The 13,812-nt window shown below is 43.2% G+C and overlaps 4 protein-coding genes across 4 annotated transcripts; 2 read left to right on the top strand and 2 right to left on the bottom strand.

Annotated features, from left to right (window-relative positions):
• Window positions 1–1,654: 1,654 nt before the first annotated feature.
• On the top strand, window positions 1,655–4,075 carry UREG_05746 (uncharacterized protein; the record flags this gene model as incomplete). Its single annotated transcript, XM_002585011.1, has 2 exons — window positions 1,655–1,715; window positions 1,785–4,075. 2 exons carry the CDS (start codon window positions 1,655–1,657, stop codon window positions 4,073–4,075), a joined length of 2,352 nt encoding a protein of 783 aa, XP_002585057.1.
• Window positions 4,076–4,477: 402 nt separating this feature from the next.
• On the bottom strand, window positions 4,478–4,821 carry UREG_05747 (uncharacterized protein; the record flags this gene model as incomplete). Its single annotated transcript, XM_002585012.1, has 2 exons — window positions 4,478–4,635; window positions 4,710–4,821. 2 exons carry the CDS (start codon window positions 4,819–4,821, stop codon window positions 4,478–4,480), a joined length of 270 nt encoding a protein of 89 aa, XP_002585058.1.
• Window positions 4,822–5,834: 1,013 nt separating this feature from the next.
• UREG_05748 (uncharacterized protein) lies at window positions 5,835–6,283 on the top strand (the record flags this gene model as incomplete). The annotated part of the gene is made up of 2 exons (XM_002585013.1): window positions 5,835–5,845; window positions 5,923–6,283. 2 exons carry the CDS (start codon window positions 5,835–5,837, stop codon window positions 6,281–6,283), a joined length of 372 nt encoding a protein of 123 aa, XP_002585059.1.
• Window positions 6,284–6,992: 709 nt separating this feature from the next.
• On the bottom strand, window positions 6,993–8,961 carry UREG_05749 (uncharacterized protein; the record flags this gene model as incomplete). Its single annotated transcript, XM_002585014.1, has 5 exons — window positions 6,993–7,248; window positions 7,316–7,490; window positions 7,556–7,889; window positions 7,946–8,049; window positions 8,115–8,961. 5 exons carry the CDS (start codon window positions 8,959–8,961, stop codon window positions 6,993–6,995), a joined length of 1,716 nt encoding a protein of 571 aa, XP_002585060.1.
• Between the last annotated feature and the right edge of the window lie 4,851 nt (window positions 8,962–13,812).

Below are 13,812 nucleotides of genomic sequence, written 5' to 3' on the forward strand. Positions count from 1 at the left end.
ATCATGAAGGGAGTCCGGACTTGCTTTAATGTCCTTATAAGAAGAACTCCCTAAGAATTGACAGAAGATTCGCTTCTGTCATGAAGCCATTGTGATGAGTCCCTCCCAGTAAGTTCCCAGTCGACGCTTCATATAGCCAGACGTTCCTCCAGGATGCTCGATCGATGGGCATCATAAGCTTGTTCTGATTTAAAGCATCAAGTTCCAGCCATCACTGTTTAACGCACAAATTGCATCTCACGAAGGTAATGCAAGCAGGTTGATGTAGATTGATCGTCAATATTCGGTAGGGAAGATTTGAGCCAAAAAAAAACATACAACAGCCGGGATTCGCTGGTGGTCACCCACCCAACTACTAGCCGGCCGGCAAGTGGCTTGAGTACGGCTGAGCGGACGGGAAGCCCTATTTTCCACTTCCTGTGGTCGTATGTGCTAGATCTTCTCTTGCATTGGTAGATGTCTTGATCTACAACCAGGTCTGCATGAACAAAAGAGTGGAAAACCAAAAAACATACAACAGCTGGGATTCGCTGGTGGTCACCCACCCAACTACTAGCCAGCCGGCAAGTGGTTTAAGTACGGCTGAGCGGACGGGAAGCCCTGTATTCCACTTCCTATGGTCGTATGTGCTAGGACGTTGACCACTTTAAAAGATAATGGCATGGATACTGATGGGTAATGAAGACTCAAGAGAGAGGCCCTGGCTTTCCCATCAGATGAAATGGGCAGAGAGCCGACGTGATGATTCAGAATCCGAGAGTTGCATGGCAGGCTGGTACGCTTGAAGTGCATAGAAACTAAAATTATCTCTCCCTTCAAGAACTGATCATTGATATGGTGTTTCTGGAAGCGAACTTTTAGCGAAGCAATTCCTTCAAAGACTAAAGAGCCGGGATGCTTTGTAAGCAGTGGCCCGAAGAGGAAAAGCCCGACCGGGAGTAAGCTCTGCGTTCTGATTGGCCGGCTCGGCTTAATGGAGCACCGCCACATGACGCAGTTGCCAGTGTGGCGCACCGTCCTGCCTTACGGTAATTTTGAGGACCAGGTGGGGCGCTACGGCGGATAAGCTGCAACACGGGCGGTGATTGGCCAGGATAGATTACCGCTGTGACGGGCTGAAACGCGCATTGTGGCTGGAGACCATCTTGACGGCGAGAAGTCGAGCGCGGTGGTGGACGTTGGGAGCAATTCAGGCAGAGGGAGACGCATAGGTTGTGCGAAGAGAGCACTCAAGACATGGTGGTGTAGCGTGGATGTCGATGTTGAGTTTGGGATTTGATACTGCGGTTGAACAGGGTAATACAGAGCTAAATAGTGGTTAACTAGTTCTGATGTTTGTTATTGTGGTTTCAATCACTGAACTCGGATCCAATCGTCTCTCTCAATCCCTCCCATCACAAGGCGCAACCAGATCACATTCAGCCGATTCGACTGGATGTTTTGCAGCGCTTATCGACCCATGAGGTGTCGCTGAGCTGCTTCTCCGTTACTTTTGCCAACGCCGCAACCAATCGGTCCGTTTGTGTCGCATCCCTCGATTTCAAAGCCCACTCGGTCTCCGAGTTGACGGCCAAGCTGGTGATTGGTTTCATTGAATGAGCTTCTGAATTGCTTTTATGCTTTCATTGCGAACTCAGGATTAATCCAAAGCAGCATGGCGAATCCAACCACTCAACCGGCTGTGGCGCTGGGTCAGGTAGTGGAGACCGCACCCGGTAAGTGTGCTCTTTCTTCGGCCCTTCTTTTCCACAATTAGTCGCCGTAGCGTGCTAATGACTTTCCAGAGAAGCCCACGGCTCCTGTTCAAACGGATGCTACGAGCTCCATTCGCCCCGAAGGTTATGATCACGTTTTCGATACAGCCGAAGGCGTAGGGAACGGACCCCGCGTCATCAATATCAGTGAGAATTTGGAGGTCCTGTGCGGCCCTTTACTCAATTATAAAAGACTGAGTACCGACGATAGTGGCCGCACCATCTGGCATGGAACGGTGTTGATTGTTACGAGCCCTGGCCAAAAGCATCCGAGCCTAAAATTGCGCGCCAAAGGCCCGGTTTCGCACGGCGAAGACGAAGTTCATATCAATGGCGATGTCTCTGGGACCAAGGACGTAAACATTGAAGGCCGAAAGCTCTATGCGGATCCTGTCAAGGCTTTTTGGAGATTTTCCCTCGAGCTCCCACTGGAAAACTTTGAAGCTCGCTGGGAATATACAGTTCTTAGATTTCGTTCGTCCAGCGACGCATCGAGGGAGGCATCTTGGAACTTTGTTGTTCCATCAGTAACGGAGTCGATGCGGATCATGTTCCATTCTTGTAACGGATTTTCAGTGGGAACGGACCTTGATCACTGGCAGGGGCCACTCTTGTGGCATGATGTGCTGAGGCGCCATGAAAAAAAACCCTTCCATGTCATGATCGGTGGTGGAGATCAAATCTACAACGACTCGGTTCGAGTCGATGGGCCGCTACGGGGCTGGACTGACATCACTAATCCAGCCAAAAGGCGAACACATCCCTTTCCAAATACCATGAGAGAGGCCTGTGATAAGTTCTATTTCGATAATTATATCAGATGGTATTCGACAGAACCATTTGCCACGGCCAATGCGCAAATCCCGCAGATCAATATATGGGATGACCATGACATAATCGATGGCTTTGGCTCCTATACTGACCATTTCATGAAATGCGCAGTCTTCCGTGGAATTGGAGGCGTTGCTTTCAAATATTACTGCTTGTTCCAGCATCATAGCGCACCTCCAATGTCCACCTTCACCACTGATACCCCTGAGACCATGAAAGCGGTCAATGGCACGGCCGGACGGGATCCGAGGCAACTAGAGCATAGCTATGTCTATCAAGAAACGGAAGATGACCCGAGCTGGATCCCGGGCTCTAGGCCTGGCCCCTATGTGGAGGAAACGGCCCGAAATATCTACACTAGACTCGGCCGGCGAATTGCATTCATCGCCATTGACGGCCGTACCGAGCGCACACGACACCAAGTCAACTACCCAGAAACCTACGACCTTGTATTTAACCGTCTTGAACAGGAACTGGAGGCTGCTGATGGCGAGATCAAGCACGTCATTCTTCTCCTTGGTGTGCCCATCGCCTATCCTCGCCTTGCCTGGTTGGAAAATATCATTTCTTCACCTGTCATTGCGCCCATTCGCTTGCTCAACCGTCGTTTCGGCGTTGGCGGTAATCTTTTCAACAAATTTGATGGTCAAGTAGATCTCTTGGATGACTTGGATGACCACTATACAGCCCGGCATCATAAGCGGGAGCGGAGGCAACTGATCCAACGGCTTCAGCACATATCAGAGAGGTTTGCTGTTCGGGTGTCAATCCTTGGAGGTGACGTGCATCTCGCAGCTATTGGCCGGTTCTACTCCCGAGTTAAGAGCGGGATACCAGTGGTCAACGACCCAAGATACATGATCAACATCATCAGCAGCGCTATCACCAACAAGCCTCCGCCCAAGGCTGTAGCCAATTTACTTGCCCGCAGGAATAAGATTCACCATCTTGATTCTAATACCGATGCAACACTTATGAAAATTTTTGACAAGCAGCCCGGAGGGAAAGAAAAATCAGCTGATTTCAACAAGGTGACAATGCCATCCCGCAACTATGCATGCATCACCGAGGCCGACTTTTCCGAGACCAATGGGACCAACACGACTAGCGAGCAAGAACTAGCTCAATTCCCGCCGCCCAAGGACGGCCATTTTCCTCTTCACCCCGGGGAGGTGGATGCTGGAACAATCCACCCCGCTGCGGATGGAATTACTGGCCGCGTAGGCATGGACGGCGGCTTGGATGTATCGATTCGAGTTGAAATTGACCCGGCGGATAAAGAGGGCAACACGGAAGGATACGGGTTTTGGAGTAAGCCCCCCGTTCTGAAAATACACTGTGTTTCTGCGGAAGGTTGTTATGTCCTAAATGCTGACGGTTGGCCTGATAGTTCCACCATTGATTGTGAAACAAACAGAGGAGCGTCGCCGTCACCGTTTCCATCGTCATGGGCATCACCAGGAGCAACCCCAGGGACAGCCCACGGTTGAAGCCCACTAAGGGTCAAAATTTTGCTTCCTTCGACAATCTTGCATATAATCTTTATTCTCCTTTTGCCATCTCACACTTTTTGAGTGGTTTCTGCGCATTCTTTGGTTTTTGCGTTTGGATTTGGAATCTACTCGCCATCATACGCACTCAGTCCATGCTGTACGATGTGGGAAGATAATGTACTATTTAACTGCCTGGGACGGATGTACGATGAACGTGGTTTTTTTTGGATTTGATCGGATCGATTTTCCTACAAATGCGTGTGTTGGCTTTGATTTGCATCCCTGAGAATCTTTTGCTGTATATCGACATAATGTTTCAATTTTTGATACCTTTTTTATTCTTGCTGTATTTGTTTATTATACGCACTTAAAACGCCGCACATCCACAACTCCCTTGGTTTATCTGAAATTCCCCCTGAGAACGTTCTGATCCACTGCACCGCCTACGACACCACCAACTTGCCCTGGCGCAACCGTGTTGCCCACGGCACTATTGATCGAACCCTGGATACCGTCGACGTTCTCGTCGCCAGTGACTTTGGTGTTGTTTAATCCATCTGTGCAGGCAGCATCTGATCAGGGGACGCCTGAATCTATAAAAAGTTTTTGTCGAATAATCTGAACTACTCACCTTTGAGCACATAAGAAGTTCGATTTTCTTTGTTATAGGAAAGGTAGAGATCCTCAACCCAAGAACGGACGTAGTTGTAGGCGGCCGCGGATTTTGTTCTAGCCCATTCCATTGCGGATGGGAAATGTTCAAGGTGGCGGGTTCGAACAGGTTCTTTTCTCCTCTAGAGATATTAGGCTTTGTGGGGGCCCGTGGAAACGGTAGAGAAGCGTAATGTTTCTTATTCTTTTCCGGAGTATGCAGTTAGGGGAGAATGTAGCGAGATCGCGATTTTGGGGCAGTTATATCGGCGTGCGCCTCAAATCCCTTCTAGTCACGATGACGTAGCGAGGACATGGGCTGGGGGAAGATTGAGACTGCATATTCTCTAAATCTCCAGGGACACGGGATACGGACTGAACCCTTGGACTTTATTGCTTTAATGGCCATGCAGGGGCAACTTGGGCTCCGATTGCTGAAGGTTTCCTTATTGGAGTTATCTCGGCCATTGTCCATCCTCGCCCTAACTATAGAAAAAAGACTCAAAAGGAAACAGAGTCCGCACTCTTCACCCCTTGATTAATCCCGTCCTACAGCCACAGTCTCCAACCGGCCTTTCACCCAGCCGGCTGTCCTCCCCTCCCAAATCCGCTCTTTAGTCCAAACGTCAAGGAACAAGGGGGAATGACATCATCAAGCCGGACGCGCTTTTAAGGTTGTGGAGTGGGCGCGTGTCGCCCCACGTGGCAAGGATCAAAGCAAGAACCAGCCTGACGGAGCCGCGCGGTACCTGTCGTTTGCGGGCGGCTGCTCTTTGGCAGAAGTACTCTTTTTCCATTTCGTCTGAACCTAGATCATGACGTCAACCCGAGAGAATGACGGGCTGGGGACGCGATGGGCCCAGCTCGGGAGCGAGAAAAAGTTGCCTCGATGGGAAATATATATATGAACCTCTGCTGATGCCTTTGAGCTTTCCTTTTGTCCCCGTGAATCGGATACACCATTTTTTTCCCTCCCTTTGAGACAATAAATCAAACTCTCTTGCTCTGCGTCTTATAGACCCTTTTGCACTTCAGCATCTACTCTCGACACTCCGCTCGATTGTGTGTGATTGACTTTCATCTCCTTACCCGTTAACCATCAAAAATGGCCGATGCGTACGTCCCGATTGCACGGTTCCTAGACGAAAACCTGTAGTCTTATCTAGTTTACTAACTTTCTCTCCCCTTTCCAGCAATCGCTACCAAGCTTCAGATGCTGAATCAGACACCGAACAGCCGCAACCGCAACCACAGCAACAAGAGAAACAGCAACCCGTCGCACAGCAGCAATACCAACCCCAACAGCAACAACAGCAGCAACCGTATCCTTATGCCTACGCGCCGCCAGCCACCCAGCAACAACAAGTCGTGGCCCGACGAACGGGCGACCTCGGCGGCCGCACCGGCGCCATCCGCGAGTCCCGCATCAAGGACCGCCCGCAGCCCAAAGAGCAGCGGGACAACAGTCTGAAGATCAAGATCGAGCTGGATCTCGAAGCGGAGGTGGACCTGTACGCTCGCGTCAAGGGTGACGTTACAATAGGCTTGATGTAATATCCTACGTTTTTTAAAGAAACATTATGTTACAAGAGAAAAAAATCGAGGGAAAAAAAGAAAAAGAGAAAAATGCCATTTGAGAAAAAAGAAAAATGGAGAAAAAACCGGCAGTGTGGCTTATGCCTCTCTTCCTGTGAGGCGTGAGTTGGGTTTTCTCTTTTTCGCTTTTTTCTTTTCCCATTTCTTGAACCTATTCAGGATATCGGTTTTAACCAGCTTCGTTTTGGCCTTCGTGCAGGCGTTAAAAGGTTCGTGAGCGAGTCCCCTCGGCGAACTACAGAGTTGAACCTCCTTTCTTTCTAACGACGCTACCGAGCCCACGGCGTGCACGATATCCCGTTTTTTTTTGATTGTGGTTTTGGAAAAATTTGGCATCGAAGAACGGATTTAGCGTTTTAACGCATGGTGTTTTGGTGGGAATTTAATCTAGTTTTACCGGTTTTTAATCTTGATATCACTCTACATTTTTTTGGAGATTTGAACGACTTGGTTAGCTTGATATTGGAAAGGTAAACGTTGAACTCATGTAGAAAATGATATTTGGATTTGATCTCTTAAATCGGATTTCATATCGTTTCAGGTATGAGTCTCTCTATAGTACAGCGCCAAAATATCATCTAAGAGCATGAGTAGCTATAACCGTTCCACCGTAACGCCAGTACCTTTACATGGATTCAGTCGTTGGTTACAAGTCTAGTATAAGGCTCTACCGATATCCTTCCAAAAACTTATACCAAAAATTCTTCTTCTTTTCCTTCTCCCGTTTCTCTTTCCAAAACCATCCGACGAGAGCGCCAGTTGCATACCCACCTAAATGCGCCCAGTGGTCCATGGCAAGGATTCTCAATGGCGACATGAGAGTGATAATTTCAATCAACACGATAGCTGCGAGGAATGTGCTCCCGTTTGCGGAAAAAACCTCTTGCCAATCGCGTGGAATGAAAGCAATAGCGAGTTTGTCACTGATAAAAAAGAAAAAGTCAGATTAATGGTATCACCTTTTGGCAAGGTAAAAGGTGTAGGACGTACTTGGCATGCAGCATACACCAAGCAGCCGCTATGCCTGCGATTGCACCACTGGCTCCCAGGGACGTGACAGTCAATTTGTTCCCGAGGACATGGGCGGCAAGCGATGTGATCGAGGAGACGGCTCCGGCAGAAAAGTAAAGAGCCAGAAAGTTCCCACGACCAACTTCGTCATGCACTGCCGGTCGAATCAGTTAGTACATATTTGTGACAAAATGGGGCAGTAGGCCTGATGAAACATACATCTTGTCCCGACAAACCAAAGAATAAACATGTTTGCCCCCAGGTGGTGCAGCTGCTGATGGCTAAACACACAGCCTATAGTACTTAGTGCATATGGGTAAAGGGGCACACTGATAAAATATCGATTGAGGAGTCGCCATGCAGGCGGGAAAGCTCTCCATAACGCAAAGATTGCGACATTAGTTCCAATGAGACTAAGTGCAGTCGCTGCAGCGGGAGGGAGGCTCGGAAACATGCGGTGCTCAAGCGATGGAGCTTGGTACGTTTCGGAATAGAAATAGCACAGTCCCACTGTTAGGATAGCAATACCCAATGACGGGAGAATGCGGCGCGGCTGCAGAGCCCATTAGTATCATCGCGGAGTACAACCAAATTAGCAGCGAAATTTACCTTGTTCAATTTCGATGTGTCAATATTCGTAGCTGTTGCGCGTAAGTGGTGTTTTTGAATCCAAGCCAGAGCAGGGCGCAGGTTGGGATCCGCACGAGGGCGAGCTGCGAATGCAATTAGAGTCCCGTTGCTTCATTTTAACACCACCGCGGGAGAGGAATTCTTTTACCTTCCGCAATCGCAGATTCTTCAAATTTTGCCAATTCAGTATTCCTCTGCATTGCCTTTTTTAAATTCTCTTTTTCTTTCGCCTCAGATTCCAACCACTCGTGCCTCTCAGCTTCCTCTCTCTTTAAGTTTTTCCTCTCATTTTCTTGTCTTATTTCTTGAAGAACGCTATGCCCATATACGTCTCCTTCTTTCTCAACCTCCGCGCCGAACCTGCCGCTCTGCGGCTTATATAGCCCGAGTTTTTCAGCGCGTCGCATCAATCTTTCTTCCTCTTCTTGTTCTTCCCTCTCAATCCTTTCCATAATCGCCGCATCCTCATCAACCGGGAAATGTTTTCGAAGCCACTGCAGACCATCATCGAGGACATGTTGCGGGACCCCATTCTTGATGTCCGGAGGTAGATCCAAATCCAAAGTCCCGGCCACTCGCCGCCCATGGAGCACGCGAAGGATCCGATTGCCAAAGGCCGGCGGTATCCTAGGCGTTCCGAAGACTTGTGCGATTTGAGAATGGGAGAGCTCGCGCGGCTGAAATGGGATACCGGTCTCCTGCGGCCCGCCATTGTTTGAGGAATTCAGCTGCGCGCGAGGAGATGCGGAGGTGTTGAAGGGCCGGCGCAAAGTGCAGTATCGTGGTAGGATAGGGGAGGGTGGTTTCGCGCTCGTGCCTGACCAGCGGGGGCTCAGAGATCCATCGCCTCGACTGCACGCAGCTCTAATCGAATTTCGAGCATCCCGGCAGAATGAGCGGGTGAATTGCTGGACGGGCGGCGAGGGCTTGGGTTGTAACGAGGAGCGGATGCCCAAACATGGGCCTCGCCATGCTATCGAAAACGCATTGTTCATTTCTGGTTTCTCGCGGGTTCGGGGGGTTGCTGAGGATGCGATGGAGCGAAACTGCGCTTTGCAGCCAAGCTGATGGTCACGTGAGAGCCTGGAAGGTTACCTATTAACCAAAAGAACCGCAAAACTAAAGAAGGGTACATAGGTGTACATCTACTTTAAAGCAGAAGCATTCCAAAAAAGCAAAGAGCTTGAAATCCTTCTTCATCTACCCCAGTCAGAGACTCAGCATGCTGGCAAGACAAATGTACTAGAGCTGCTTGATTATTTTGAGCATCAAGACCCTAATAGAACATGCCTCTGCTTTATATTCCCTGTAATGCTGTGGGATGGTGAAACACAGAGTTGAGGACTTACACACAGGAAAAGCTGGCTGAGAGCAGTTTCTTATCAGATTATTCTGGAGTAGAATATATACATGCTTCAGATCTTATACACTGTGGTAAGATAGTTTTTGAACTGATGTTAAACAATCACTTATCTTGCAAAGAGATCTACAGCCAGCAAATATCATGCTTATAAACCCCCACATCAAGTTCTCTCTCTCTGCACCAGAGTTCAGTCCAGTCTGTTAGGGTCTGGTGTGAAGTGGTAAAGAAGCATCAGACTCAGAGACACATGATCAGATTCTTCAGACAACTGCTGTTAGTAGAGCAAGAGAGTATATATTGCACAATCACCTCAGACTCCTCTTTTCTTCATCATGTTTAGTATTTTTAAATTAGATCTATCTAGTATGACAGTCTATTAGATTCTTGTTCTTCTATTCTTGCATCTAGTCTGAGATTATATCATAATACTAAACATCATCTTACTTTGCCCTTTTTGAAGTCTTTTGATTAAAAGATTTCAAGCAGTGTTGATCATGACTTTTGATACAATCTCAGACTAGGTGCAAGAATAGAAGAAGAAGAATCTAATAAACTGTCATACTAGATAGATCTAATTCAAAAATACTAAACATGGTGAAGAAAAGAGAGATCTGAGATGATCATGCAATATATACTCTCTTGTTCTGAGCTCTTATTCTACTAACAGCAGTCATCTGAAGAATCTGATCACATATCTTCAAGTCTGATGCTTCTTTATCACTCTGCATCAGACTCTAACATTACTTCTCTGAAAAACTCAGATATGTTTTCATATCAGACATTCTGATTATAGATCTTCTTATTTCATGCTCTTGACAAGTCATCATTCACATATTCTGATACATTTTTCTCACTCTTTCATATCTTCAGTCATTCTGTCAGTTATTTCAGAGATTCTGGTTTCTGCAGATTGCTCTTGTAATAATCTCTTAATTAATATGATGAGCTCTTAAAATTCTTTGCTGAGTACCACTGCAGATCATAATTATATTTTAATTATTTGACTTGATACTGCAGCTTTCCCCAGTGAATTCTGTAAGCAGTAGACATTAAAGTTTGTTTCACTAACTAATCTATGCTCTATTGACAAGAAGAATTGCTTAAGAAAAGAAAGAAAAAGAGAAAGAGAATGATGTCAAAATTTGTGTGCTTTTATGAAAGTGAGAATAAATTAGTGAGTCTTGATTGAGAATCTGATTGATTGAACATGTCAGCTGTTAGTAAGCACTGTTGAGAGCTGTCAAGCATGATTAGAAGATTGCTGAATTGTTGAGTCTGATGATTTATTAAAAGTTCTCTATCAAACATCAGTCTGTCACATTATCTTCTTCTCAAGCTAATGCTTGAGTATTGTCTATAATGCTTTCTGATTGCTTTTAAAACTTTCATTGATTCAATACAGTCATGTTCTCTAATGCTCTAGCAGACTTTCATATAGATCAGTTTCATTCAGTTCATTTCATCAAGTATTTCTATTAAGTATCTATTCTTTTTTCATCAATAATATTCTCAATCTCTTATTTCTTATGTTCATCATCTTCATACTTATTATTGACTAGTATTGACAGTAGCTGGGGCTCATGTACAATTTGTGAAGAAAAGAGATTTTTAAATGCTGATTAAAGAAGCTGAGTGTTAAACACATTATAAATTTCTGAAGAAGTATCAAGATAATAAGCATGTAATCTGATAACTTTAATAACTGTATATTTAATATTTTTTATATCAAGTTTCTTGCTTGATCTGTCTGTTCTTACATTTTAAAGATTTAATTAAATCTTGTCTTTTATCTTGTAGCTGTAGAACATCTTCTGCTTTTAATTTATATATTATTTTTGTAGTTTCTGAACAGTAGTAATAGCAGCCTGTGCAGTCTTCTGTGTGTCTTAAAGTTTTCTAATTATCATCTCTTCTTATTGTATTAAACTTTAATAATCTTCTGTTGTCAAACTTGAGGACTTCTCTGTCAGTTTCAATGATTCAATATTGTACTCATGAGTAAGAAAAAAGAGTGAGAATCCAGTTGATTTTACTTCTTGATTGTTGATTGTCAGTTCTTCTATCAGAAGTCAACATTTTCAGTCTGATTGCATGTGATTAATATACTTCTGTAGAAATGTCTCAAGAATCTGATTCATTCTTTCTGTTAATCTGTCTGTTTCTGAATGTCATGCAGTTAAAAGTCTCTGAATTATATGCAGAAGTTGACAGATTCTCTTTCATATTATTTCAATAAACTTGTTATAAATCTTGCAGCACAGCACAGAATCATCACACACCATTGAAAGAGCATATGGAGAATGTGATCAGGAAGTGGAGCATGATGAGGCTACAAGAATTACAGACTGGAATAACTAGAATTTGAAGAGGCTAGAATCTGAAGAGGTGAAAGTCATGTGACTGAATAGTCAGAATAGTAGCAACTATCTCAACTGGTGGATGGCTGGATAGTTAGAATAGTTATGACTATTTCAACTAGTAGACAGAAGAATAGAAGAGACTACTCAGACTATTTACAATATTCATCATATATATAAGAGCATTCTTTACTGTTGATCAGATGGATTCATTCATCATGATTAATCTTTTCTCTTACAATTCTCTCTATAGATTTATTTATACAGATACTATCATATCTTGATTACTTTTCATATCATTAAAATTCTGTAATACTGTATGATTGTATCTGCTCTCACTACTCTTGAGAAGACATGATAATCTTGACTCAACTCTAACATATCTGTACAGAAATTCTTTGCTATTGAACAAGTCTGCTGACTCAAGATCAAGCACCATTGGAGTATTAATCACTAAAGCCTCAATTTATTATATTAGACAACAAGTTTAATAACACATTAATCACTTCTGACTCAGAAGAGGATACACCTGAGACTTCAGAGCTTAAGTGCAAAGAAAGAATATTGTGTCACAAGTGAAAAAGAAATAAAGATATGAATTTCATTCATTAAAAAGTCTAACAGAATATAAAAATCATGTCTATAACTGAAATCTCAAACAGTGCATGAGAAATGATGGAAAAGATTATATGACTTGAACAGATGATAGAAATCCTAACTTAATAAAATCTTAAGCTAAAAGATCACAACAAGCAGATCAAGACTCAGATTATAGCAATTTTTAATATTAAAAATAAAGTAAAAGTCAACTCATCAGAATTATTTAAAGATAAATAAGAAAAGTTACAAGTGTTTCTAGAACAACTACAAATCTATATAAACATGAAGAGAGAAGAATTCAAAAATAATAAAGAAAAAGTAATGACAGCAGCATCATACTTCTGAAAAGCAGTATTCAATTGATTTAACATCTATTTATAAAACTACTATGAGAAAAGAGAAGTTGATCAGAATGACAACATGCTCAGAGTTATTGATTATTATAAAATCTTTATTAAAACACTTAAAACCACTTTCAGAGAAGTTGAAGAATGAAATGCAGCAATACAACAGTTACAGAACATGCAGCAGAAAATGTCATCATAAGAATACACTATAAGATTTCAACAAGTATGTGTCAACACAGATTGGAATGATGAGGCTCTAGCTGATACTTTCTATTAAGAATTATTTGATGATATCAAAGATAAAATCACATGCATGAAGAAACAATCACAAAATCTGACTGAAATGATTAAAGTGGCAGTTAGAATTGGAAACTGACTCTACAAACAGAAGATGAAGAAACAAGAAAAAATATCATGAAAGAAATTCAGCTTAATGAATCACAAAGAATGAAATAAAGCATCTCAAGCAGACTCTTACAGATCTATATCTATAAAATTGAATGCAATCAGACAAGACACTCTTGACAAAAAAGAAAAAGAATGGAGAAAGAAAGACAAATTATGTTTCTATTATGATAAATCAGAATATTAAGTGAAGCAATATTAAACAAAGAAAGCTGAACATAAAGAAAAAAAACTCAGAACTATCTTACAAGAAAATAAAGAGAATTTTAAGAAATTAAAACATTATTTCTGAGCAATAGTTCAAGAGAAATCAACAGATGAAGAATTACAATAACAGTTTCATAAAATATTTAAAGAGCACATCATAAAGATCTATCAAGCACTATCAAGATAATCAGAGAATGAAAGCAAGTGTCAGAATGAATTAAAAAGCAACAAATGAAAATTGTGTGAAGAACTGTGTGTGATTAAAAGAAAGAAATTAAGTGATGATTGAGAAATCTGACTATTGAAGTGCAATTATTACTATAATTTGAAGATGAACAAGATTTGAGATTCAATTCATAAGAAACATGTGAATTATCTGATCTACAGTTGTTCATGTGAACATCAACAGAAACAACAAGAAGAGTTCATGCAATGAATACAGATTATGAAAGACTTCATGTATCATAAAGACTACAGATGTGACATCAAAAACTGTCAGTATTGCAGATGTGACACTGAAGAAAGTGAAGAAGAAATATCAGACTCTCAGAATATGTCAAATACAGA

The sequence above is a fragment of the Uncinocarpus reesii genome, genomic scaffold (genome assembly GCF_000003515.1).
Source record: "Uncinocarpus reesii 1704 scaffold_3 genomic scaffold, whole genome shotgun sequence".
Classification (NCBI taxonomy): Eukaryota; Fungi; Ascomycota; class Eurotiomycetes; order Onygenales; family Onygenaceae; genus Uncinocarpus; species Uncinocarpus reesii.